Source organism: Nomascus leucogenys, chromosome 2 (genome assembly GCF_006542625.1).
Source record: "Nomascus leucogenys isolate Asia chromosome 2, Asia_NLE_v1, whole genome shotgun sequence".
NCBI classification, from domain to species: domain Eukaryota; kingdom Metazoa; phylum Chordata; class Mammalia; order Primates; family Hylobatidae; genus Nomascus; species Nomascus leucogenys.
This window is the reverse complement of record NC_044382.1, coordinates 51,497,735-51,524,348: the sequence shown is the minus strand read 5'-3', so window position 1 is coordinate 51,524,348 and position 26,614 is coordinate 51,497,735. Positions and strand designations below refer to the sequence as shown.

The window sequence follows — 26,614 nt, the reverse complement described above, 5'->3', positions numbered from 1 at the left end:
AAGAATCACTTGAACCTGGGAGGTGGAGGTTGCAGTGAGCCGAGATCACACCACTGCACTCCAGTCTGGGTGACAGAGTGAGACTCTGTTTCCAAAAAATAAAAAATATAAAAATTGAAAAAAAAAAAAACACCTTATCTGTTATCCTTTCTTATTTTAAGGAAAGATATTTTTAAACCAAAATAATAATCTGAAACTAAAAGCCTTTCTGAAAGGACAGTTGGTGCCCTCGCCTGACATATCTATGGACAGGCGTGGGATCGTCCTTGTGGTCTTTGTTATGTTGCAGCCTAGCAAAAATGGGAGCACTGAGAAGAGCATGGTGCTGACAGGAGCCAGGGTATAGCCCCTGGCAGATTCTCTGATTTCTTGCCATAAAAGTAGGTAACAACGTTGGTTGTGAATATTCTCTAGTGTGCGTCTTGGAGTCAGGTAGACCTGGCCTCTGAACCTCAGTTTTCTAATCTTTGAAAAGGGGGCTGGGCATGGTGGCTCACATCTGTAATCCCAGCACTTTGGGAGACTGAGGCAGGTGGATCACAGGATCAGGAGTTCAAGACCAGCCTGGCCAACATGGTGAAACCCAATCTCTACTAAAAAGCAAAAATTAGCTGGGCATGGTGGCACGCACCTGTAACCCCAGCTACTCAGGAGGCTGAGGCAGGAGAATTGCTTGAACCCAGGAGGTGGAGGTTGCAGTGAGCTGAGATTGTGCCACTGCACTCCAGCCTGGTGACAGAGCGAGACTCTGTCTCAAAAAAAAAAAAAAAGAAAAGAAAAAAAAAAGGGGGGGATAATACCTACCTCGGTATCATCGTTGTAAGGATGAAATTCACCTCCAGCTGGTGAATGGTGGTTACTAACTCGGAGTGCTTGTTTAAAGAGTAGCCAAGCATTGGAGATTCAGAAGGAGCGAAGTGAACTGAAACAACCAAAGGTTGTCCAAGTGATCCGTGTGGGCATATATATTGTGTGTAAATAGACTCGCAGCCTTCAGAAAATCTTCTGCCTCTAGCTATGACCTTAGTCAACCCCATGTCACATGAGGCCACCTGGGGCTAATGTCCCTGAATGTCTATGATCTTGGTCCTCTGGGACCAAGAACAAAGAAGAGTTTGACCCACAAACTGATCACGAGGCGATCTTCTGTCTTGAAACCAAACTTGGAAGCCTCATCTGAAACTTGTATTAGTCACACTCCTGGTCAGAGAAAGTAAGCCAAGTCCCCCTTCTGCAGCCACTTAGCAGTCCTGGATCCAGTCAGAGGACTCTTATCAGTCTCGTTTCCTGGGGCAACTTCCAGAATACTCCTGCGTTCTTAATGCTCTCTTTTCCCCTTCCTCACAGTATTCATGGGCTGCCCTGGGCAAGAGCCAGCTCTGTTTAGCACTGATAATGATGACTTCACTGTGCGGAATGGCGAGACAATCCAGGTAAAACACCATGTCCACCTGCAGGACAAAAGAAAGATGTTCTCTGTGCATGCCCAGATTGCTGGCCAGGAGCCCTTGGTTGCTGTGGCCATTGTGAGCCAAGTCAACCCTTCAGAGGAGCTAGCGTTAGTCCTCAGCTGCCCACAGCTTGGGCGTGAGCACTGATCTAAGGGGGGTAGTGCTTGCAGCTACCCAACAGCGGTGCCTGAGGTCAGGCCAGTGGAGCCAAGAGCTGCCTTGTGAGTAATCACCCACTGTACTGGGTCCCTCGGATTCCCTCTTCCACCTCCCTTTACTTCCTTCCCTTATCATCCACGTTAACCCCAACTGAAGGCAGTTCTAAATGCAGGCCTGCCAATCCCATGAGCCTCCAGGAAGATACACCTGGGGTGCTTGGCCACACTTCGTTTTAATTTTTGAATAGCTAATATAGCCATGTGGTTCAAAAATAAATATTAATAAGCTATACAATAAATAATCTCCCCTTGTTTGCCTCCATTTGCCCAAAGCCCCCTTCACCCCTTCACGCAGTTAACCACTGTTCCTAGTTTCTTTCCTTCCAGAGTTTATATATAGTCTATACTTATATGTGTTACATATTTATTTATATTATACATGTTTTTACATGTTACCTATTTCGTATATATACATATATAAAAACAGATTCTTTTCCTTATGCAAAAGCTAGGATGCTGTTCACATGTCTGTACCTTTCTTTTCCTACTTAACAGTATATCAGCACAGCACAGTGTCTACCCTCTTTCCACAGATAGCCACGATTAGTTTGTTTCTGTATTCTCCCTGACTTCATCCATATACAAGAAAATATGACTATATGGTCTTATTTCCTACCCTTTTACACAAAAGGTGGAACAGTGCCTGGCACATATTAAGCACAATGTGTTTGTTAAATAAAATGCTAACTCTATTAAGCTGCCCTACACCTTAATCTTTTCATTTGACAGCATAAATCAAAAATCAGGCCGAGTGCAGTGGCTCACGCGTGTAATCCCAGCACTTTGGGAGGCCAAGGCGGGCGGATTGCTTGAGGTCAGCAGTTCGAGACCAGCCTGGCCAATAGGGTGAAACTCCATCTCTACTAAAAATACAAAAATTAGCTGGGCGTAGTGGCAGATGCCTGTAATCCCAGCTACTCAGGAGGCTGAGGCAGGAGAATCACTTGAACCCGGGAGGCAGAGGTTGCAGTGAGCCGAGATCGTGCCACTGCACTCCAGCCTGGGTGACACAGCGAGACTCCATCTCAAAAAAAGGAAAAGAAAGAAAAAAGATCTTTCCCTGTTGGCACATAGAGAGCATACTCATTCTTATTTTTAGAGCTGCACAGTATTCCACTAGATGGATGTGCTGTACTATATTTCACTGGTCCTCCCGTATAAGTAAACACCGAGTTTCCCTTGCAATAGGCTCATCTAGGTCTCCACCCCTAACTTTTTTTTTTTTTAATTTAACTTAGGGTCTCGCTATCTTGCTCAGGCTGCTCTCGAACTCCTGGGCTCAAGTGACCCTCCCAAAGTACTGGGATTATAGGCATGAGCTACCATGCCCAGCCACCCTTAACTCTTATAGGTGAGAGGATGTTGAGCATGTCCCAGCTATTTGCACATCTGGGTTAAGGAGTTTCTCTCCTTGCAGGAAAGAAGGTCGCTGAAGGAAAGGAATCCATTGAAGATCTTCCCATCCAAACGTATCTTACGAAGACACAAGAGAGATTGGGTGGTTGCTCCAATATCTGTCCCTGAAAATGGCAAGGGTCCCTTCCCCCAGAGACTGAATCAGGTACGACTGTGCCTTCTCCTGGGAAGCATTGGTGGCCCCAGGGACCCCCATCCAAAGGCCTGCACGAGATTTCTTGCTACTGAATGTGGGGTCCGAGACAGAAAACCCTCTCCTTTGTGAGCAGATTCTCCTATGGCAGTGCCCCTCTTCACAGAGGACTCTTTGTCCGAGTCATGGGATATTTGTTACTTTGTCAGCTGCCATTTTCTTTTCCCTCCAGCTCAAGTCTAATAAAGATAGAGACACCAAGATTTTCTACAGCATCACAGGGCCGGGGGCAGACAGCCCACCTGAGGGTATCTTCGCTGTAGAGAAGGAGACAGGCTGGTTGTTGTTGAATAAGCCACTGGACCGGGAGGAGATTGCCAAGTATGAGGCAAGTAGCCTTTAGTGTCTACTGTAAATGTCCCCTCAGAAGTGGGGTCCTAGGCCTGGTGAGGTGGGTGGCACCAGGCTGACCCCAGAGCTGTGTACCCCACAGCTCTTTGGCCACGCTGTGTCAGAGAATGGTGCCTCAGTGGAGGACCCCATGAACATCTCCATCATTGTGACTGACCAGAATGACCACAAGCCCAAGTTTACCCAGGACACCTTCCGAGGGAGTGTCTTAGAGGGAGTCCTACCAGGTAAGAGGACTGGGAAGGGGACTGCTACAGGGCTGGGCCCACACCCTTAAATGCTAAAAGATCCTACCATACCTGATTTCCTTGGTTGTGTATCAGATTACTTGGGATCTTCTTAAAAATCCAGATTCCCCCCCCTTCCATCCCAAGGTTCCTGAATAAGAATGATCCTAGAGCAGAGCTCTGGAATCTGTATATTTGAAATTTTCCCTAAAGCTTCAGATGATCAGCCAAGCTTGGGAACCACTAGCTTTGGAGCTTCAAAGACCTAGATTTGAATCTTGGCTTTGCCCTCTTTACTGGCTGTGATCCTGGGCATATTCTTGACCTCTGAGCCTCATCTCTCACATCTAAAAATGGGAATAATATCAACCTTGAAGAGTGGTGAAGATTAGAAATAACATGTGCAGACTGTTACATAATACAGAGCACCTAATGTGAGGCTCTTGAGTGCATGGCAGCCACAGGGAATGCAGCAAAGACTGGAGGTGTTAGAACATGGCTGATGGAGGCTGGGCGCAGTGGCTCATGCCTGGAACCCTAGAACTTCGGGAGGCCTAGGCAGGCACATGACTTGAGATCTGGAGTTTAAGACCAGCTGGTTCAACATGGTGAAATCCTATCTCTACTAAAAATATTTAAAAATTAGCCAGGCGTGGTGGCGGGCACCTGTAATCCCAGCTACTCAGGAGGCTGAGGCAGGAGAATCACTTGAACCCAGGAGGCAGAGGTTGCAGTGAGTCGAGATCACACCATTGCGCTCCAGCTTGAGTGATAGAGTGAGACTTCATCTCAAAAAAAAAAAAAAAGAAAAAGAAAAAAAAGAGTTCCAGAAGTAGACAGGGCTGGAGTTGGAACTGGGAGGAAAAGATACTCATCCCTTCTCTCCAGGTACTTCTGTGATGCAGGTGACAGCCACGGATGAGGATGATGCCATCCACACCTACAACGGGGTGGTTGCTTATTCCATCCATAGCCAAGAACCAAAGGACCCACACGACCTCATGTTCACCATTCACCGGAGCACAGGCACCATCAGCGTCATCTCCAGTGGCCTGGACCGGGAAGTGAGTGGCCCTTAGGGAAAGTACTGCCTACCCAGACTTGCCCAGGCTGGGGCCTGACTCTGAGAGCAGAAGCTCCTATCCCTGCCCACAAAGCCCAAGGCAGAACAGTGAGGACCCACGTCAGGTGGGATGGCCGCTGCTGGGTTCACATGCGATGCCCCTGGTTTCTTGGGCCTGTGGCCCGCTGCCAGCCAATCTTGTTAAATCTCCTCCAGGGCTGGGAGGCAGCTGTAAAATGCCTACTTTTGGTATTTTTTGTAGGTTTTCTCATTTCCTCTCAGAGTGGCTCACTTAGTGTGCACATTACCCAAATTGGTCCCTTATGTTTCACAAAGTAGAATTAGCTCCATGGATACTGGATTTGCTGCCTGTTTCCTAATTGATACCTTTATCCAAATCCTCACTCAAAACTCTTATTCTGAGGCCAGGCATGGTGGCTCACGCCTGTGATCTCAGCACTTTGGGAGGCCAAGGCGGGAGGATCACTTGAGGTAAAGAGTTCAAGACCAGCCTGGCCAACATGGTGAAACCCTGTCTCTACTAAAAATACAAAAATTAGCTGGGCGTGGTGGCAGGCACCTGTAATCCCAGCTACTTGGGAGGCTGAGGCAGGAGAATCACTTGAACCTGGGAGGTGGAGGTTGCAGTGAGCCAAGATCACGCCACTACACTGCAACCTGTGCGACAGAGCAAGATCCTGTCTCAAAAACAAAAGCAAAACTCATTCTGGAGCAGTTAAGGGTCGGAGGTGATGCCAAGCTTCCCTAGGACAGGCCCAGGAGAACTATTTGGATCACTGGTTCCCTCTCCAACAGTATCCTCTGCTTCTGTTCTCCTGGCAGTGGGTGAGGGGTGGTCAGGGAGTCAGCATTATGATAGGGAGAGATCCTCCTCTCCATCCACACACCCATGAGCCAGTGCTTCCTGGAGGTCAGGGGAGGGACCCTTCAGATTGAACCCACAATGGGCTTCCCCTCTCCTCTCTTTCTCCCCAGAAAGTCCCTGAGTACACACTGACCATCCAGGCCACAGACATGGATGGGGACGGCTCCACCACCACGGCAGTGGCAGTAGTGGAGATCCTTGATGCCAATGACAATGCTCCTGTGTTTGACCCCCGGAAGGTAATGCCCCTTCCTCACTCAGTCCCTCATCAGATAACGAAGGACCAAAGTTTGCCTTTCTCAGGAAACTGGAACCAGTCTATATTGCTTCAAATGCCAGTCTCAGCGCTATGGCTGTGTGACCTTAGGAAAACTACCTAACCTGTCTGTGCCCCATTTCCTAATCTGTGAAAAGGAGATAATGATAATACCTGCTGCATTGTTCTGAGTTTCAAATGAAATAATCTATGTACATTTCCTAACACGATGCCCGAAAAGAAGTGCTGGATATGAAAATCTTTGTTGATTTGAAAACATATTTTCCTTGTACCTACACCTGCCCATCTTTTCCCAGCGAATGCTTGCGTACCTCCAAGGCAGAGGACTCAGTGCCAATCAGGGTGCCAATTACATCCTCCCGCTTCCATCTGTAGACAGCTCTGAACATTAGGTCTGAATAGAAGTTTATAATGAGGCCAGGCACGGTGGCTCACGCCTGTAATCCCAGCACTTTGGGAGGCCAAGGCGGGCAGAACACTTGAGGCCAGAAGTTCAAGACCAACCTGGCCAATATGGCAAAACCCTGTCTCTACTAAAAATACAAAAATTAACCAGGTGCAGTGGCGCACGGCTGTAGTCCCAACTACTTGGGAAGCTGAGGCATGAGGATCGCTTGAGCTTGGGAGGTGGAGGTTGCAGTGAGCCGAGATCACACCACTGCACTCCAGCCTGAGCGGCAGACTAAGACTGTCTAAAAAAAAAAAAAAAAAATTTTGTTCCGAGCAACTGATTTTCCAGTCTTTGTCACATGTCCCAGAACCTCCAAAAAAATTCCTGTTCAGTGCCCCAGCCCATTCAGGCACCTAGCTCTTCTTGCCACCTTCCTTATTCCTTTCGGATCTCAGCTGGATAGATAGCTACATGTGGCAGGGGCTTGGGCATGCAAACCTGTGAGATTTCTGGAACATCAGGCCCCTGCGTGTAGGGAAAGCAGACACAAGATTGATGTGGTCTGTGCCAGCAGCTGCAAGGCTGTTGCTGGGGACATCCTGCCGCTGTGTATACCCTGAAACCCCGCAAAGTAGGTGGGTGGTCCAGGAAAGGGTAAAGGCATGGGGATCCCCTGAGGTTGGATGGAGGCTTCTCACCCTCTGGAGTAGGACAGTCATTCTCTGCTCTGATAGTGCTGTGCTTCTCACACTGACAGTATGAGGCCCGTGTGCCTGAGAATGCAGTGGGCCATGAGGTGCAGAGGCTGACAGTCACTGATCTGGATGCCCCCAACTCACCAGCGTGGTGTGCCACCTACCTCATCGTGGGTGGTGACGACGGGGACCATTTTACCATCACCACCCACCCTGAGAGCAACCAGGGCATCCTGACAACCAGGAAGGTGAGTCAATTCGGGCCTCAGACAATGGCTATACCTGGGGCAGTCAGGTCTGCAGGCTTTAGGATAAGGAGCCACTGTACCGTGGGCTAGTCCAGGAATCGCACCAGCCCAGGGGCTCCCATCACTGTTCTACCACTCTTGTGTTGGGGAGTCCCTTTGTTCAAACTAAATCTTACCCAGGAGCCCACTTCATAAATAGGTAAGAGTCACTGATCTAATTGAAGCACATCAGTGGAGCCTCCTCCCAGACCACAGTGTCCAATGGCTGCCCCGAATCAGTCTCACATAGAGGGTCCATTTTATTGAAATCCATGCTGACTTTGCATTTACTCTAAAACTCATGTCTAGGTGTTTAGATAATAAACAAATGTTTTGAATCACTGAGGCACACTCTTGCCTCTCTAAAAGTCTCTTTTTTATGTGTATGTATTTTTGTTTTTATTGGAGTATAGGACGTGGGTTGGGTCAAAAAGTCTGAATAAGGCTGGGCGCAGTGGCTTACACTTATTCCCAGCAGTTTAGGAGGCTGAGGTGGGAGGATCACTTGAGGCCAGGAGTTTCAGATCAGCCTGGTGAACATCGCGAGATCCCATCAGCACTAAAAAAGAAAAAAAAGAAGATGGGCCTAATCTTGCATCAGTTTCTTTTACTTCCTGGTTTACTATGAAGAATGGTGTGGTTTGAGAAACAGGGTATAAAATATTGTATGAAATAATGTATCTTAAAGACTGGGGTTTGCTGTCCTCTTTTCTGCAACAAATACTTTGTAATGCCACTTCGACATTGTTAAATGATGTGAAATGAAGTTCATTTATAATATAACTAACCTAACTCATGATTTCTAAAAATAGAGAATGTCCTAACTAAAATAAAGAAAAAATCCAGACTGGGCGCTGTGGCTCACGCCTGTTATCCCAGCACTTGGGGAGGCCGAGGTGGGCGGATCACGAGGTCAGGAGATCAAGACCATCCTGGTTAACATGGTGGAACCCCATCTCTACTAAAAATACAAAAAAATTAGCCGGGCATGGTGGCGGGCACCTGTAGTCACAGCTACTCGGGAGGCTGAGGCAGGAGAATGGCGTGAACCTGGGAGGTGGAGCTTGCAGTGAGCCGAGATTGGGCCACTGAACTCCAGCCTCGGCGACAGAGCGAGACTGTCTCAAAAAAAAGAAAAAAAAAGAAAAAGAAAAAATCCAGCCTGGACAACATGGAGAAATCCTGTCTACACTAAAAGTACAAAAAATTAGCTGGGGCCGGGCACGATGGCTCATGCCTGTAATCCCAGCACTTTGGGAGGCCGAGGCGGACGGATCACCTGAGGTTGGGAGTTCAAGACCAGCCTGGCCATCATGGTGAAACCCGTCTCTACTAAAAATACAAAAATTAGCTGGGCATGGTGGCACATGCCTGTAGTCCCAGCTACTCAAGAGGCTGAGGCAGGAGAATCGCTTGATCCCGGGAGGCGGAGGTTGCAGTGAGCCGAGTTCGCATCACTGCACTCTAGCCTGGATGACAGAGTGAGACTCTGTCTCAAAAAAAAAAAAAAAAAAGCTGGGTGTGGTGGCACACACCTGTAGTCCCAGCTACCCAGGAGGCTGAAGTGGGAAGGTCACTTGAGCCCAAGAAGGTCGAGGCTGCAGTGAGCCATAATCAAGCCACTGCACTCGAGCCTGGGTGACAGAGCAATATGCTGTCTCAAATAATGGTCTCAAGCAATCCAGCAGCCTTGGCCTCCCAAAGTGCTGGATTTACAGGCATGAGCCACAATGCCAGGCCCCCCAGTTTTCTCAAACATTACCACCACTCCACTGGGAACCATTGTTCTAGGGCTTATTAATACAGTTACCTTTAGGATGGTCTGAGAGGCCCCATTAGATGTGCACTCAGGAAACACGGGAGTGTTTATGGGACAGAGAATGGGCAGCGTTGTTGCTAGTGGGGGCCTCAAGCCCCTCAGTATGGGCTCTTTCCTTGTCACATCTCAACTGCACTGCACAGGGCCTCCTCTCAAAATGGTGGTCCGGGTCCTTCTTCCTCTTCTCTCCTAGGGTTTGGATTTTGAGGCCAAAAACCAGCACACCCTGTACATTGAAGTGACCAACGAGGCCCCTTTTGGGCTGAAGCTCCCAACCTCCACAGCCACTGTAGTGGTCCATGTGGAGGATGTGAATGAGGCACCCGTGTTTGTCCCACCCTCCAAAGTCGTTGAGGTCCAGGAGGGCATCCCCACTGGGGAGCCTGTGTGTGTCTACACCGCAAAAGACCCTGACAAGGAGAATCAAAAGATCAGGTACTCAGGAGCTGGGCTCAGTGAGCAGCATGTACTGGTACAGTTGGTGGGTGGGTGATTATGGCCAACGTTTGTTCTGATTACCACGGAGATTGTTAAATAGGAATATCCCTCCTGCATAGGTCCTCTTCTTCCTACCCTCTTTGAGGCTGAAGATTGAATAGGGGTTTGGGGGCAGGTATTTCTCACTCTGTCATGTATCCCTCTTGGGACTCCTACACCTGCTGCTTTAGGCCCCCGTTTATGGGCGAGGTGCATTTTCCATATGATCCTGCTTAGGAGCCCAGAGGCCATCTGCCAGTTGGTATGAGGAGGCCCTGAATGACGACATCAGAATTCTAAATATTCTGGATGTGACTCGTCTCAACTTTTCCTCTCCAGCTACCGCATCCTGAGAGACCCAGCAGGGTGGCTAGCCATGGACCCAGACAGTGGGCAGGTCACAGCTGTGGGCACTCTAGACCGTGAGGATGAGCGGTTTGTGAGGAACAACATCTATGAAGTCATGGTCTTGGCCATGGACGATGGTGAGAGCATCCTCCCAGCCCTCCCACAAGGGCCATTTTTGGTTCTCAGGTCACATGACACAGCACAGCATGTTTCCTCCACAGGTGGGAACATGTGTCAAGGAGGGCTATTTGCAAACCAATCCAGATGGTCAAAGGGGTCTTTCCGAGGAGTCTTTTAAAGACTGGTCCTAGGCCAGATGCAGTGGCTCATGCCTGTAATCCCAGCACTTTGGGAGGCCAAGGCAGGTAGATCACCTGATGTCAGGAGTTCAAGACCAGCCTGGCCAACATGGTGAAACCTCATCTCTACTAAAGATACAAAAAATTAGCTGGGCGTGGTGGTGCGCACCTGTAGTCCCAGCTACTCCAGAGGCAGAGGCAGAAGAATCGTTTGAACCTGGGAGGTGGAGGCTACAGTGAGCCGAGATCGTGCCACTGCACTCCACCCTGGGTGACAAAGTGAGACTATCTCAAAAAGCAACAGCAACAAAAGACTGATCCTAGGGACTGGCCATGATTCCAATTTCCCTAAAACCCAAGAGTTGGGAGGGAGCCAGGTGTGGTGACTCAGGCCTGTAATCCTAGCACTTTGAGAGGCCTAGGGAGGAGGATCACTTGAGCCCAGGGGTTCAAGGCTGGCCTGAGAAACATACAGAGACCCTGTCTCTACAAAAAATGAAAAATTAAAAAATAAGAGTTAGGGCCGGGCGTGGTGATTCAAGCCTGTAATCCCAGCACTGTGGGAGGCCGAGGCAGGTGGATCACCTGAGGTCAGGAGTTCTAGACCAGCCTGGCCAACATGGCGAAACACTGTCTCTACTAAAAATACAAAAAGTTAGCTGAGCCGGGCGCGGTGGCTCACGCTTTTAATCCCAGCACTTTGGGAGGCCGAGGCAGGCGGATCACGAGGTCAGGAGATCGAGACCACGGTGAAACCCCGTCTCTACTAAAAATACAAAAAAATTAGCCGGGCGTGGTGGCAGGCGCCTGTAGTCCCAGCTACTCGGAGAGGCTGAGGCAGGAGAATGGTGTGAAACCGGGAGGCGGAGCTTGCAGTGAGCCAAGATTGCGCCACTGCACTCCAGCCTGGGCGACAGAGCAAGACTCCATCTCAAAAAAAAAAAAAAAAAATTAGCTGAGTGTGCCGTGTTCCCGCGTCAGTGGCCTGCGCAGGGCCCTTGGGGCGAATTGCTGCACGCCTCGGGGCGACCGCCCTCCCTCATGGGGAGGTATAAGGGGGCGAGCGGCGAGGGCTGGGGCGAGTGCGCCTGTGCCCAGGCGGTCTTTTCAAGTGTCGCCAGGGTCAGACCGCAGGTCTCTCCTTGCGTCGCTACAGAAGAGCAGAGTACGAGTCTGAGGCGGAGGGAGTCATGGCAGGACAAGCATTTAGAAAGTTTCTTTCACTCTTTGACCGAGTATTGGTTGAAAGGAGTGCTGCTGAAACTGTAACCAAAGGAGGCATTATGCTTCCAGAAAAATCTCAAGGAAAAGTATTGCAGCAATGGTAGTCGCTGTTGGATCGGATTCTAAAGGAAAGGGTGGAGAGATTCAACCAGTTGGCGTGAAAGTTGGAGATAAAGTTCCCCCAGAATAGAGAGGCACCAAAGTAGTTCTAGATGACAAGGATTATCTCCTATTTAGAGATGGTGACATTCTTGGAAAGTACGTAGACTGAAATAAGTCACTATTGAAATGGCATCACCGTGAAGCTGCCCATTCCACTGAAGTTCTGAAATCTTTCATCATGTAAATAATTTCCATATTTCTCTCATAATAAACTAATGATAACTAATGACCAAAAAAAATTAGCTGGGTGTGGTGGCACACGCCTGTAGTCCCAGCTACTCAGGAGGCTGAGGCATGAGAATCACCTGAACCCAGGAGGCGGAGGTTGCAGTGAGCCGAAATTGTGCCACTGCACTCCAGCCTGGGCAACAGAGCAAGACTCTCCAATAAGTAAATAAAACATCAGCATTAGGAGAGTCCCTTCAGCCTTAGTTTTTGGTTCACTGGGTCCTGAATTAGCCTGTCAGTTTTCCCTTGTGATTGATTGCTAGAGGCTGACTGGAAAGTGCTATGACAGATTAGTGATGCCACACCATGACAGATGGGGGGTTATGACGTAGTTGTCACCTCTGGTTGACATGTAATGAACCAGGACCTGCAGGCAGGTGAGAGGTTGCAGCAGGGCTATGAAGGGAGGCTTCCCTGAAGCTGATGGACAAACACTGGAGTAACCCTGAAGTAGCCGGTAGGTTTCACTTTGTGGTTATAGTGCTGTCTGGATGAAGTGGCTGCAACTGTGCCATGATATAGTTAGTAATGTCTGCTGTGGACCAAAATGAGAATGATGGCCCAATTGGCATGTATGTGCCATGTATTGGAAGCAAGGGCATGGAAGGTCTTGAGAGGTGAGAGCTGGGTGGTAAACAGGAGCCCCCCTGAGGCTGACTGGGTGGGTCACAGGGAGCTCATCATATGTGTCATTATAAACAGGAAGCCCTCCCACTACTGGCACGGGAACCCTTCTGCTAACACTGATTGATGTCAATGACCATGGCCCAGTCCCTGAGCCCCGTCAGATCACCATCTGCAACCAAAGCCCTGTGCCCCAGGTGCTGAACATCACGGACAAGGACCTGTCTCCCCACACCTCCCCTTTCCAGGCCCAGCTCACAGAGGACTCAGACATCTACTGGATGGCAGAGGTCAACGACAAAGGTACCTGAGTGAGTGGTGGTAGCGGGTGGGGTGCCAGCCCCACTGGTGGGCATCTGCCCCACACCAGGATTCTGCACACGTTCCTGTCCTAGCATCTTGTGGGCCACAGGGGCAACGGTTTCCTCTAGAACCTCAATCAGATGCTATTTATTAACCTGGTGGAGGCCTTTGGAATTCCACAGGACCCCTAAAAGACCATTCCAGCCCAACCGCCTTCCTGTATAGACGGAAAAACTGAGGCCTGGAGGAATCTAACCTATGTAGAGCACGTGAAGTGGACCTGGCACAGAGCATGCTCAGTGAGTGTTGGCTACGATCACTGTGCTGGGTCCTGACTCTCGCTATGTGACATGGGCCAAGTCACTCCCTCCCTCTCAAGGCCGCAGTTTTTCCATCTACACAGGAAGGCGGTTGGGCTGGAATGGTCTTTTAGGGGTCCTGTGGAATTCCAAAGGCCTCCACCAGGTTAATAAATAGCATCTGATTGAGGTTCTAGAGACCGTTGCCCCTGTGGCCCACAAGATGCCCACCACACCCAGCTGTGTTATGGCTTTAAAAATAATGGCCACACACGGTGGCTTACACTTGTAATCCCAGCACTTTGGGAGGCTGAGGCGGGCAGGTCACCAGGTCAGGAGTTCGAGACCAGCCTGGCCAATATGGTGAAACCTCATCTCTACTAAAATTACAAAAATTAGCCAGGCGTGGTGGCGTGTGCCTGTAGTCCCAGCTACTCGGGAGGCTGAGGCAAAAGAATCGCTTGAACCTGGGAGGTGGAGGTTGCAGTGAGCTGAGATTGTGCCACTGCACTCCAGCCTGGGCAACAGAGGGAGACTCTGTCTCAAATAAAATAAAATTAAAATGTCACTAGGGTTTTTTGTTTTTGTTTTTGTTTTAGAGACGGAGTCTCACTCTGTCTCCCAGACTGGAGTGGAGTGGCACAATCTCGGCTTACTGCAACCTCCGCTTCCTGGGTTCAAGCAATTATCCCTGTCTGAGTAGCTGAGATTACAGGTGCCTGTCACCATGCCCATCTAATTTTTGTATTTTTTAGTAGAGGCATGATTTTGCTATGTTGGCCAGGCTGGTCTTGAACTCCGGACTTCAGGTGATCCTCCTGCCTTGGCCTTCCAGAGTGCTGAGATTACAAGCCTAAACCACCACACCTGGCCTATCAGGATTTTAATCTAGGCAGTCTCACTCACCGTGGTGTGGGAAAAAAAAAAAAAGCATAAGCATTATGGCCAAAACCCAATGTTATTAATACCTGTAACAGTATTGATCAGTATTGATAACCTGGTTCTTGGCTTTAATTTCATTTTTCTGTTTGCCCTTGTTCTTTTGTCAGGGAAATTAATCCAGACTCTACCCCATGTGACCTCAGGCTAGTTACCTAACTCCCTAAGCTTCAATTTCTGCATTTGTAAAATGAGGATAACAGCAGTTCCCACCTCTTAAGGCGATGATGAGGATCAGGGTAGGGCTTGGCACTTAGTAAGTGCCCATTTAGCCGGGCATGGTGGCTCACGCCTGTAATCCCATCACTTTGGGAGGCTGAGGTGGGTGGATCACAAGGTCAAGAGATCGAGACTGTCCTGGCCAACATGGGGAAACCCTGTCTCTACTAAAAATATAAAAAAGAATCAGGCATGGTGGCACGTGCCTGTAATCCCAGCTACTTGGGAGGCTGAGGCAGGAGAATCACTTGAACCTGGGAGGCGGAGGTTGCAGTGAGCCGAGATCGCACCACTGCACTCCAGCCTGGGTGACAGAGCGAGACTCTGTCTCAAAAAAAAAAAAAAAAGAAAAAGTGCCCATTTAGTCACCACTGCCATCGTCATCAACAACTGATCAGCCTTATAGGATGGCAGAGATGTTTTAGTGACATATACCCCATGTTGGCCACTCCACATGGTCGACTAGTTGTTCAGCCCGGAGAGCTGTCTCTGCCTCCTGGCACTAAATGGGGACAGAGTGGATTCTGCCTTCTGGCCCTTTGACTAAGAGGAGCCCAGCGAGAGTGCAGAGCATTTTAACAGAAAAAACTTCAAATCTGTGCTGAGATAGGCTGACAACCTGGGGAGGGGGTGGGGCTAGAAACTTGGGGGTTGTTTTTGATTGCCCCAGTGATTGGGGGCACTACAGGCATTTATTGGTAGAAACCCGCAATGCTGTGGCAAATCCTGCATGATGAAAAAACTTCCACACAGGCTAAGAGCTCCCTTCTTGAGAAAGCTGAGTCTAAACCAAAGGCCTTTCTTTAAAGAGGCCACTGATACTATGTTCGTCACCCGCACACATAGCCCCTTCTCCACTCGGATTGCCATGCAGTCTCCCCCGAGTGGTGCCCAGTGTGCAGGCTGGGCTGGGCCTGGCTTCTGCTCTGTGGTTAGCCTGCCACACCCTGGGCCTTGGAAGGCCAGTTAGCCCAATACCTGCTACAGCCTCATTTCTGGCATTCCTGCATTTGTGTGATCACTAATGCTGTAATGATAACACAGGTTAGCATCTGATCTGATCTGCTCAACATTAGCACTGACATAACCAAGTCATGTGCATTTAGTTTTTTTTTTGTTGTTGTTGAGATGGAGTCTCGCTCTGTCACCCAGGCTGGAGTGCAGTGGCGCTATCTCGGCTCACTGCAAGCTCCGCCTCCCGGGTTCACGCCATTCTTCTGCCTCAGCCTCTCTGAGTAGCTGGGACTACAGGTGCCCGCCACCACGCCCGGCTAATTTTTTTGTATTTTTAGTGGAGACGGGGTTTCACCGTGGTCTCGATCTCCTGACCTCGTGATCCGCCCGCCTCGGCCTCCCAAAGTGCTGGGATTACAAGCGTGAGCCACCGCGCCTGGCCGCATTTAGTTTTATTAATAATTGGATGCAGCCCGGCGTTGTGGCTCAGGCCTGTAATCCCAGCACTTTGGGAGGCCGAGATGGGCAGATCACCTGAGGTCAGGAGCTTGAGACCAGCCTAGCACAAAATCCACCTCTGCTAAAAATACAAAAACTAGCTGGGTGTAGTGGTGCAAACCTGTAGTCCCAGCTACTCCAGAGGCCGAGGCAGGAGAATTGCTTGAGCCCATGAGGCAGAGGTTGCAGTGATCTGAGATCGTGCCACTGTACTCCAGCCTGAGTGACAAAGAAACACTGTCTAAAAAAAAAAAAAAATTGAAGGCCGGGCACTGTGGTTCACGCCTGTAATCCCAGCACTCTGGGAGGCCGAGGAAAGTGGATCACGAGGTCAGGAGTTTGAGACCAGCCTGGCCAAGATGGTGAAAGCCTGTCTCTACTAAAAATGACAAAAATTAGCTGGGCACAGTGTCGGGTGCCTGTAATCTCAGCTACTCAGGAGGCTGAGGCAGGAGAATCGCTTGAACGCGGGAGGCGGAGGTTACAGTGAGCCGAGATCACGCCAGTGCACTCTAGTCTGGATGACAGAGCAAGACTTAGTCTCAAAAAAATTGAATGTTCAGTTAGAAATATGGGTGTTTCATATAAGATTGGGTTAGCGATCAGCTGCTCTGCCTATGGAGTAGCCATTCTTTGTTCCTTTACATTTTTTTTTTTTTTTGAGACAGAGTCCTGCTCTTTTGCCAGGCTGGAGTGCAGTGGCATGATCTCGGCTCACTGCAGCCTCCACCTCCCGGGTTTAAGCGATTCTCCTGCCTCAGCCTCCCAAGTAGCTGAGACTACAGGCACGTGCCATCACACCTGGCTAATTTTTGTATTTTTAGTAGAGAAGGGTTTTCACCATGTTGGCCAGGATGGTCTCGATCTCTTGACCTCGTGATCCGCCCGCCTCGGCCTCTCAAAGTGCTGGGATTACAGGCGTAAGCCACTGCGCCCAGCCAGCCCTCCTTTACTTTCTTAATAAAGTTGCTTTTACTTAAAAAAAAAAAAATGGGTTAGCTATCTTTTAGGAAGAATATTCTTTTTGAAGCAAAAAAACAGTGTAGCAGCCAATGATGCAAAGAAGTTATTGGTCCTGCATGACATGGCTTTTAAAACTTCATGTTATAAAAATACTGTGATTATCGATTTTTTTAAAAGTAAAATGACAAATTAATTTTTCTATCCCAATAATCCTTTTCATTATGGTGAATTTTGCTTTAGCCAAAGATCAGCTTTTACTGCTATTTTCCAAAGTGTGCTTGTGGAGTATTTCTCCCCATTACCCACATGTGGAAGCTGTATTCTCAAAGTTTAATCATGGTATACTCAGATCCCCGCACTGATGGTTCCCACAGCTAATCAATGATCTGTTCACTCCAGGCGACACAGTGGTCTTGTCCCTGAAGAAGTTCCTGAAGCAGGACACATATGACGTGCACCTTTCTCTGTCTGACCACGGCAACAAGGAGCAGCTGACGGTGATCAGGGCCACCGTGTGTGACTGCCACGGCCATGTCAAGACCTGCCCTCCACGCTGGAAGGGAGGTTTCATCCTCCCTGTGTTGGGGGCTGTCCTGGCTCTGCTGTGTGAGTACCAGGCCCCCACCCCCTCCCTGAGGATGAGGGAGTTAAAAGACTGGATTCTACCTTGAACTTTAACTCCTGGAACTAAGAGGCCACCAACATTGCCCGTCCATTCCTTAAATTTTTTTTTATGACAGGGTCTCACTCTGTCGCCCAGGCTGGAATGCAGTGGCATGATCTCGGCTCATTGCAACTTCTGCCTCCCAGGCTCAAATGATCTTCCCACCTCAGCCTCCCAAGTACCTGGGACTACAGGTGTGGGCCACCATGCCCAGCTCATTTTTGTATTTTTTGTAAATATGGGGCCTCACTATGTTGCCCAGGCTGGTCTTGAATTCCTGGGCTCAAGCAATCCACCTACCTTGGCCTCCCACAATGCTGGGATTACAGGTGTGAGCCACTGCTCCTGGCCCACTCCTTAAACTCCTAATTCTAGGAGCATCAGTCAATCAGTAGGTCTTTCTGGGGCTTGTGGAATGTAGCAGGCTTTGGGGATACACTGGTGAGCAAACAGACTCGGCCCTGCCATCAGGTCATCTGGAGGGGCCCGCACAGTGGTTCTGAAAGGGTGGTTTCCAACAGCATTAGCATCACCAGGAATTTGCTATTATTAGAAAGGCAAATTCTCAGGCCCTGCTCCAGACTTACTGATTCAGAAATTTAGGAATAGAACCCAGTAATCTGCATGTTAACAAGCTCCCAAGGCATTCTGATACATACTGGAGTCTGCAAATTACTGGTCTAGTGGGAGGAAATGTTTAGTTAAAAACAAATTTCTTGGCTCTAAAGATAGAACCTATCACAGTTGTTTTTTCCACATTTTGACTTGGTCTTAACATAGACAACACACATCGTCAGTCAGAGATCAATCACATGAATACAACAAGAACATGCTCTTCGCTGGGCGTGGTGGCTCACACTTGTAATCCCAACACTTTGGGAGGCCAAGGTGGGTGGATCACTTGAGGTCAGGAGTTTGAGACCACCCTAGCCAATGTGGTGAAATCCTGTCTCTACTAAAAATACACAATTAGCCAGGCATGGTGGCACATGCCTGTAATCCCAGTTACTTGGGAGGCTGAGGCAGCAGAATCACTTGAACCCAGGAGATGGAGGTTGCAGTGAGCCGAGATCACACCATTGCACTCCAGCCTGGGCAACAGGGCGAGACTCTGCCTTTAGAAAAACAAAACAAAAAAGGAAGTAGGAAATTAGGTCAGAGCAGTGACAGGCACAGGGTATCATTGTGTCAGGCCTCATAGGTTATTGTTAAGACTCTGGGTAGAACTGAAAGTTATCAGAAGGTTTTGAGCAGAGGGGTGATGGGATTTGACTTAAGTTGTGCAAGATTCCTGCTGAGCAGACTATATGGGGGCGAAGGTGGAGGCAGGGAGATCATTTAGGAGGCTGTTGCCATAATCCAGGAGTAAAAAGGTGATTGGAGGCTCAGGCCAGGATGGCAGCATTGAGGTGGTCAGAGGTGGTCATGTTTCAAGGTAGAGTTCCTTCAGATTGATGTGTGGAATTAGAGTAAGAGCCATGGATGATTGCAAGGCTTTCGGCTTAAGGAGAAACATGGCATTTCCATTTGCCGGTTTGGGAAGGACCATGGGAAGAGACTTGCCAGGCCAGTCCAAGTGGAGGTGTCAGTAGGCAGTTAGACCTGGGTTCAGAGAAGTCCACTTGGCGTTTTGCCTTCCCCTAGACTCGGGAGAGGAGAGGTTACCATCTAGCCCACATGTGTGCATCTTCAGAACCCGTGGACTCCCAAGGAAGGTTGGGTCTGTTTTGTCTGGCCAAGGACAGACAGCAGTTCCATCAGCAGGCAAAAAAGCAATGATCCTGAGCAGTGGTGTGTGCTCTTAAATCGAACTGCCATAGAGAGATGGCTAGAGGGTCCCCTCTTAATACAGAGTTAACTGTGTGTAGGCATGACAGGGAAGGCAGCCAGGAACCAGTTGGCCAGTTCCCTGCACGTCCAAAGAGCCTGCCAGCCTTTCAGACCACATCACTGAAGCCAGGCCCTTTTAAAATTCCAACACTGGGGCTGGGCGCGGTGGCGTATGCCTGTAATCCCAGCACTTTGGGAGCTGAGGCAGGCAGATCACCTGAGGTCAGGAGTTGGAGACCAGCTTGGCCAACATGGTGAAACCCCGTCTCTAATAAAAATACAAAAATTTGAGATCATGCCACTGCATTCCAGCCTGGGTGACAGAGCGAGACTCTGTTTCAAAAATAAATACAATAATAAAAATAAAATACGAAAATTAGCCAGGCATGGTGGTGGGCTCCTGTAATCTCAGCTACTCAGGAGGCTGAGGCGGGAGAATCACTTGAACCTGGGAGGCAGAGGTTGCAGTGAGCCGAGATCCTGACACTGCACTCTAGCCTGGGCAACAGGCTCCCTCTCAAAAAAAAAAAAAAAAAAAAAAAAAAAAAAAAAAAAAAAATCTGGCCAGGCACAATGCCTCACACCTGTAATTCCAGCACTTTGGGAGGCTGAGGCAGTTGGGTCACTTTGAGGTTGGGAGTTCGAGACTAGCCTGGCCAACATGGTGAAACCCTATCTCTACTAAAAATACAAAAATTAGCCGAGTGTGGTGGCAGGCGCCTGTAATCCCAGCTACTGGGGAGGCCGAGGCAGGAGAATTGCTTGAACCTGGGAGGCGGAGGTTGCAGTGAGCCAAGATTGCGCCAGTGCATTCTAGCCTGGGCGACAAGATTAAGACTCCGTCTCAAAAAAAAAAAAAAAAAAATCCAACACTGCATTTCACCTAAGTTTATATTACTATACCCTATGAAAGTTGCATTATCTTGTTCTTGAAGTCTGTGGCTAATTAGGGGACATCTGGTGACTAAAAGAGAGTCTCATTGAAAGACAACATCTGCTGGGAGATTCCCATCCCGACATCCTGACAAAAGATTTTCTTAAGGATCAGTACCACCAGTCTGGTTAGACTGACAGCATTATGGGTGGGGAGAAGGAAGTCAGAGTCTTCTGGGAGGAGGTGTCATAAGCTGAGAGCTGACATGTGGGAGCCGTGTGTATGCATAGAGTCTGCCAGGTGAGGAAGGAGCCTGTATGAAGGTTCTTAAGGGGAAGCTGCTGGGGGTATTCAAGGAACACAGAGGAGGCCAATATGCCTAGACCTTAGTGGGTAGGGGGACTTGGAGGCATAGGCTGGGACCAAATCCTGCCAGCCTGGATAAAGAGTTGAAGTTTTCCTAGGTGCAAGTGAAGCCATTGCAGCATGTTAAGCTCTGGCTACTGAGTGAGGACGTCTGCAGTTAGAGGGGCTCTGAGGGCCTGGGGGTCTTGGCCCGCTGTGTGGTTACAGAGGGAGCACTCACACTCCCTAACCCTTGCAGTCCTCTTGCTGGTGCTGCTCTTGTTGGTGAGAAAGAAGCGGAAGGTCAAGGAGCCCCTCCTACTCCCAGAAGATGACACGCGTGACAACGTCTTCTACTACGGCGAAGAGGGGGGTGGCGAAGAGGACCAGGTGGGGCACTGGGGGCTCTGGGATTGGGAGGTGGATGCCCCCAAGGCCACTGGCAGGGCTGTTGGGTCAACCAACTGACCAAGTTAGCTGTGTTGACCAGGCCCTGGCATGAAGCTGCGTCTTTCTTTTCTTCCATCCTCCAGCGCTCCTCTGGTCCATTGCAGTAGTCTCTTTGGCCCTAGCCAAGTTAACCTCGAGCCTGTGTGTAATTTGCTAGGATAAGGGAGGATGCAAATGAGGGTTTCCCAAAATCTGTGACCTCATCTGTCTTGTAAGACCTCCCCATGAGCCAGAGTACCCAAAGGGTAGGGGGCGTGGGGTGAGATGTATGTGGCAGGGGAGGGGGGGGACAGTAGTCCTCAGTCACCTGCTCTCCTGCATTTCCCCACAGGACTATGACATCACCCAGCTCCACCGAGGTCTGGAGGCCAGGCCGGAGGTGGTTCTCCGCAATGACGTGGCACCAACCTTCATCCCCACACCCATGTACCGTCCTCGGCCAGCCAACCCAGATGAAATCGGCAACTTTATAATCGAGGTGAGGCGTGGCAGGCCAGTCGAGGGCCACCCTTTATTCAAGCCCAGCACCAGCCACACAGGAGAACAAGCATGGTCCTGGAGTCTTGGGTCTGGGTTCAAATTCTGATTCCACCACCAACCAGCTTGTGACCTCTGGCTTATTTGAGCAACTTCTGGGGTTTGTTTCTTCCTCCATAGAACTCACTTGCAGAGTGGTTAAAAATGATTAGGAGGGGCCGGGTGCGGTGCCTCATGCCTGTAATCCCAGCACTTTGGGAGGCTGAGACGGGTGGATAATGAGGTCAGGAGTTCAAGACCAGCCTGGCCAACATGGCGAAACCCCGTCTCTAATAAAAATACAAAAATTAGCCAGGCATGGTGGTGGGCACCTGTAGTCCCAGCTACTCGGGAGGCTGAGGCACAAGAATCTCTTGAACCAAGGAGGCAGAGGTTGCAGTGAGCCGACATCACACCACTGCACTCCAGCCTAGGCGACAGAGCGAGACTCCATCTCAACAACAACAACAACAAAAAAAAATGATTAGGACGCTGGGCGCAGTGGCTCACACCTGTAATCTCAGAACTTTCAGAGGCCAAGGCAGGCAGATCACTTGAGGTCAGGAGTTTGAGATCAGCCTGGCCAACATGGTGGAGGTGGAGGTTGCAGTGAGCTAAGATCGCACCTGGGTCCAACTTATAGCTGTAATGAACGCTGAGAGTGAAGTACTCAGACAATTCTAGCTGAGCGGGGCGGGGAGCAGTTCCTTTGAGAGAGCGTCGCTCTAAGATCTGTCTGCCAGGTATTTATTGAGAGAGCTTGTTTAAACTACAATTTAGACAAACAAGAGACATCCACCAGGTGGCTCTTGGCGGTCGGGTATGAGGCACATATGGCCTTGTAAAAAAACACTCAAACCACATTTTTAGGAGGCTGTGTTCAGCGCTCCTTATCTCACATACTACTCCCTGTCCTGTTTTCAAGGTCCAGGAGATCTAGTCTCGTGTACAAACAACATGCACACAGTGCCTCAATATTTTTCCACGCCTCGACCGCCAATGCCTCTTACATAGGCTTGAATGTCTTGTCGTGCGCCCCCCACGCCTGGGCAACAAAGGGAGACTCCATCTCAAAAAAAAAAAAAGCCAGGCACACTGGCTAATGCCTGTAATCCCACCAGCACTTTGGGAGGATGAGGCGGGCAGATCACAAGGTCAAGAGATTGAGACTATCCTGGCCAACATGGTGAAACCCTGTCTCTACTAAAAATACAAAAAATTAGCTGGGCGTGGTGGTGGGCGCCTGTAGTCCCAGCTACTCAGGAGGCTGAGGCAGGAGAATCGCTTGAACCCGGGAGGTGGAGGTTGCAGTGAGCCAAGATCACGCCACTGCACTCCAGCCTGGGCAACAAAGGGAGACTCCATCTTAAAAAAAAAAAAAAATTAGGAATGATTTATTCATTTATTCAACACATACAGCAGGTGAATGCTGTGGAGCCAGACTACCTGGGTTTGGATTACAGATCCCAGGTGATTGCACTTGGGAGGCAAAGTTTGGAGCCTCTGCTGTAGAAGACTTCAAGGATTGAATGAGCAGGCAGCTAGGACAGTGCCAGCACAGTGGTTCCTGACCCTGCCTACATGTTGGAGTCACCTGGGCACCTTCAGAAACCACTGATGCCTCGGCTCACCCCCAAAGATTGTGATGTAATTGAACTGGGTGTGGCCTGGGCTTCAGAATTTGTAAAAGATTCTCCAGATAATTTAAGTTTGGGAACTACTGACCTAGCACGTAGCATTTATTAGGTAATGATAGCTATTGTTGCGAGGTGCTATTCTAATAACTGCTTTACAGGTATTTACTCATTTACTTATTCATCTGTTCCTTTAAAACTGTACGAAGGAGGCACATGTCCTCAGTACCTCCCGAGGCTGTGTCACAGGCATGCATCCTTTAAAAAAGGAAGAAAAAAGTATTGTCGGCCGGGCGCGGTGGCTCACGCCTGTAATCCCAGCACTTTGGGAGGCCGAGGCGGAGGGATCACGAGGTCAGCAGATCGAGACCATCCTGGCTAACATGGTGAAACCCCGTCTCTACTAAAAATACAAAAAATTAGCCGGGCGAGGTGGCGGGCGCCTGTAGTCTCAGCTACTCGTGAGGCTGAGGCAGGAGAATGGCGTGAATCCCGGGGGGCGGAGCCTGCAGTGAGCCGAGATCGCGCCACTGCACCCCAGCCTGGGCGACAGCGAGACTCCATCTCAAAAAAAAAAAAAAAAAAAAAAAGTATTGTCATTTTACAGACAAGGAAACAGGCATAGAGCGGTTAAGGGACTCGCCCAAGGCCACACAGCTAGTGTGTGGTGTGAGTTCTGGCCCGGGCCGTCTGATTTCAGTCCATGCCCTTACCCACTGGCCTGCGTTGCACTGAGCACTTGCTGTCTGCTGGTCCCTGAGTGAATGAATTCTGCATGAATAACGCATTCTTTCATTTTAACCTCCGAAACCTTAGGGGAGGGGAGAGAGGGGCTCACAGAGGAGGAAATGGAGGCTTGCCCGCTGCTCCTAACCACCTGTTCTCTGTTGCGGCAGAACCTGAAGGCGGCTAACACGGACCCCACAGCCCCGCCCTACGACTCCCTCTTGGTGTTCGACTATGAGGGCAGCGGCTCTGACGCCGCGTCCCTGAGCTCCCTTACCTCCTCCGCTTCCGACCAAGACCAAGATTACGATTATCTGAACAAGTGGGGCAGCCGCTTCAAGAAGCTGGCAGACATGTACGGTGGCGGGGAGGACGACTAGGCCGCCTGCCTGCAGGGCTGGGGACCAAACGTCAGGCCACAGAGCATCTCCAAGGGGTCTCAGTTCCCCCTTCAGCCGAGGACTTTGGAGCTTGTCAGGCAGCGGCCGTAGCAACTTGGCGGAGACAGGCTATGAGTCTGACGTTAGAGCAGTTGCTTCCTTAGCCTTTCAGGATGGAGGGCAGTTTGACTTCAGCACTGAAAACCTCTCCACCTGGGCCAGGGTTGCCTCAGAGGCCAAGTTTCCAGAAGCCTCTTACCTGCCGTAAAATGCTTAGCCCTGTGTCCTGGGCCTGGGCCTGCTGTGACCGACCCACAATGGACTTTCTCTCTGGAATGGAACCTTCTTAGGCCTCCTGGTGCAACTTAATTTTTTTTTTAATGCTATTTTCAAAACATTGGAGAAAGTTCTTCAAAAGCGCAGCCCAGAGCTGCTGGGCCCACTGGCCGTCCTGCATTTCTGGTTTCCAGACCCCGATGCCTCCCGTTTGGATGGATCTCTGCATTTTTATACTGAGTGTGTCTAGGTTGCACCTTTTTTATTTTCCCTGTTGCGTTGCTGTAGATGAAGGGTGAGGACAACCGTGTAGATGTACTAGAACTTTTTTATTAAAGAAACTTTTCCCAGAGGTGCCTGGGGAGTGAACTGTTTTTTTAAATAGAAGCTTTATTGGCATCTAACTCACATACCATACCATTCACTTGTTTAACGTTTACAATTCAATGGTTTTTAGAATTTTCAGAGTTCTGCAAAAAGAGTGGGCTCTCTTTACCCTGCTGGCTTCACCCAAGCGCCTCTCAATGGCAGGGAATACTCAGGGTCAGCTTCAATGCCTAAATGGGCTCAGGGAGGGGAGACCTGCCCTCCTCTTTGCAAAGTCAGTTGCTCCATGAGAGAGAACCGTTAACCTCTTACCCCAAGGCTGAGCCCCTCCACAGCCCCAGCAAGGTCGCTTCTGGAACAGCGGCTGCCCTCCCTGCAGGGCAGTGCATGACAACTTCCTCTTCTATGCTGGAGGGGTCCCTGTTGAAAGGCAGGGGTTGGGGAACAGCCAGCTCTGCTACTTGCTAGCACATCTTTTTTTTTTTTTTTTTTTTGAGACGGAGTCTTGCTCTGTCGCCCAGGCTGGAGTGCAGTGGCGTGATCTTGGCTCACTGCAAACTCTGCCTCCCGGGTTCACGCCATTCTCCTGCCTCAGCCTCCCTAGTAGCTGGGACTACAGGTGCCCGCCACCACGCCCGGCTAATTTTGTGTGTGTGTGTGTTTTTAGTAGAGACGGGGTTTCACTGTGTTAGCCAGGATGGTCTTGATCTCTTGACCTCGTGATCCGCCTGCCTCGGCCTCCCAAAGTGCTGGGATTACAGGCGTGAGCCACTGTGCCCAGCGTTGGCACATCATTTAACCTCTAGTTGCCTCAGATTTTACATTTACAAAATGGGGAGTTTTTGTGGAGATTAAGTGAATTAATATCTGGCACATGGTCCATGCAATTTGTTCGTTGGTAACAGCTACCATTTATTCAGTACTTTTTAAGGCCAGACAGGACTTCGATTATTTCCTCTAAATCCTCACAATCACCCTCTGAGGGGACTTTCTCCTTTAAAGAATGGCCACATTGTATTTTTTTTTTTTTAATGACATCTGATCATCATCAAAATCAAGCAAAACAAAATTAGAGAACCTACCCAAGATGTCAGTGAAATTGGAACATTCCTGACAATACCAGGGCATAAATGCAGGAATCGGGACTAGGCAGCAGCGATAGAACGATTCTGTTTGTGCCCTTGTTAATGTGAAGTTCAAAGTCATCTTTGCAATTAGCCAAAAGAATCTGAAGTGAAGCTGAGGAAATTGCTGATGTTGAAATAAACATTTCCTTCCATGAGGATGACTAATTCTGTAAAGTGCCTCTGCTCAAAGCACAGACCCTGACCTGGAGTTATGGGTGCCACCTGCTGAAACCGAACCTCTAGGCAGGGCCCTGCTGTGGGTTGACAAGCCCTCCATGGGAAGCTCATGCACACTCAGGTTTGCTGCCAAGACTCTGAAGGATGAGGCTAAGGAGCCTGAAGCCTCAGACCCTGGATGGGGAAACCAAAAGGAAATGAAGTTGGGGCTGTGCCCCATGGCTTACGCCTGTAATTCCAACACTTTCAGAGGCTGAGGTGGGTGGATCACTTGAGGTCAGGGGTTGGAGACCAGCCTGGCCTGATCCGCCCGCCTTGGCCTCACAAAGTGCGGAGTTACAGGTGTGAGCCACCGTGCCCAGCCTACACACACATTTTTGTACTAAAAATACAAAAATTAGCTGGGTGTGGTAGCATGCACCTATAATCCCAGCTACTTGGGAAACTGATGCACGAGAATCGTGTGAATCTGGGAGG

At 49.6% G+C, this 26,614-nt stretch overlaps 1 protein-coding gene and 1 pseudogene across 4 annotated transcripts in view; both read left to right on the top strand.

Moving 5' to 3' along the window:
• CDH3 (cadherin 3) overlaps positions 1–24,858 on the top strand; it is a 137,598-nt gene extending 112,740 nt beyond the window's left edge. For 3 of the 4 annotated variants that reach the window (XM_030794865.1, XM_030794867.1, XM_004087300.3), the window contains 14 exons: positions 1,348–1,433; positions 3,087–3,230; positions 3,451–3,606; positions 3,712–3,856; positions 4,745–4,920; positions 5,916–6,044; positions 7,231–7,416; positions 9,468–9,709; positions 10,091–10,236; positions 12,715–12,939; positions 17,211–17,417; positions 20,784–20,914; positions 21,306–21,452; positions 24,021–24,858. In XM_030794865.1, coding sequence (XP_030650725.1) covers positions 1,348–1,433; positions 3,087–3,230; positions 3,451–3,606; positions 3,712–3,856; positions 4,745–4,920; positions 5,916–6,044; positions 7,231–7,416; positions 9,468–9,709; positions 10,091–10,236; positions 12,715–12,939; positions 17,211–17,417; positions 20,784–20,914; positions 21,306–21,452; positions 24,021–24,230 — 2,330 coding nt within the window. In that variant the 3' untranslated portion in view covers positions 24,231–24,858. The remainder of the gene's footprint in view (positions 1–1,347; positions 1,434–3,086; positions 3,231–3,450; positions 3,607–3,711; positions 3,857–4,744; positions 4,921–5,915; positions 6,045–7,230; positions 7,417–9,467; positions 9,710–10,090; positions 10,237–12,714; positions 12,940–17,210; positions 17,418–20,783; positions 20,915–21,305; positions 21,453–24,020) is intronic. The other variant, XM_030794868.1, reaches the window with a different exon arrangement.
• Positions 11,567–11,893, top strand: LOC100596067 (annotated as a pseudogene).
• Positions 24,859–26,614: the final 1,756 nt, after the last annotated feature.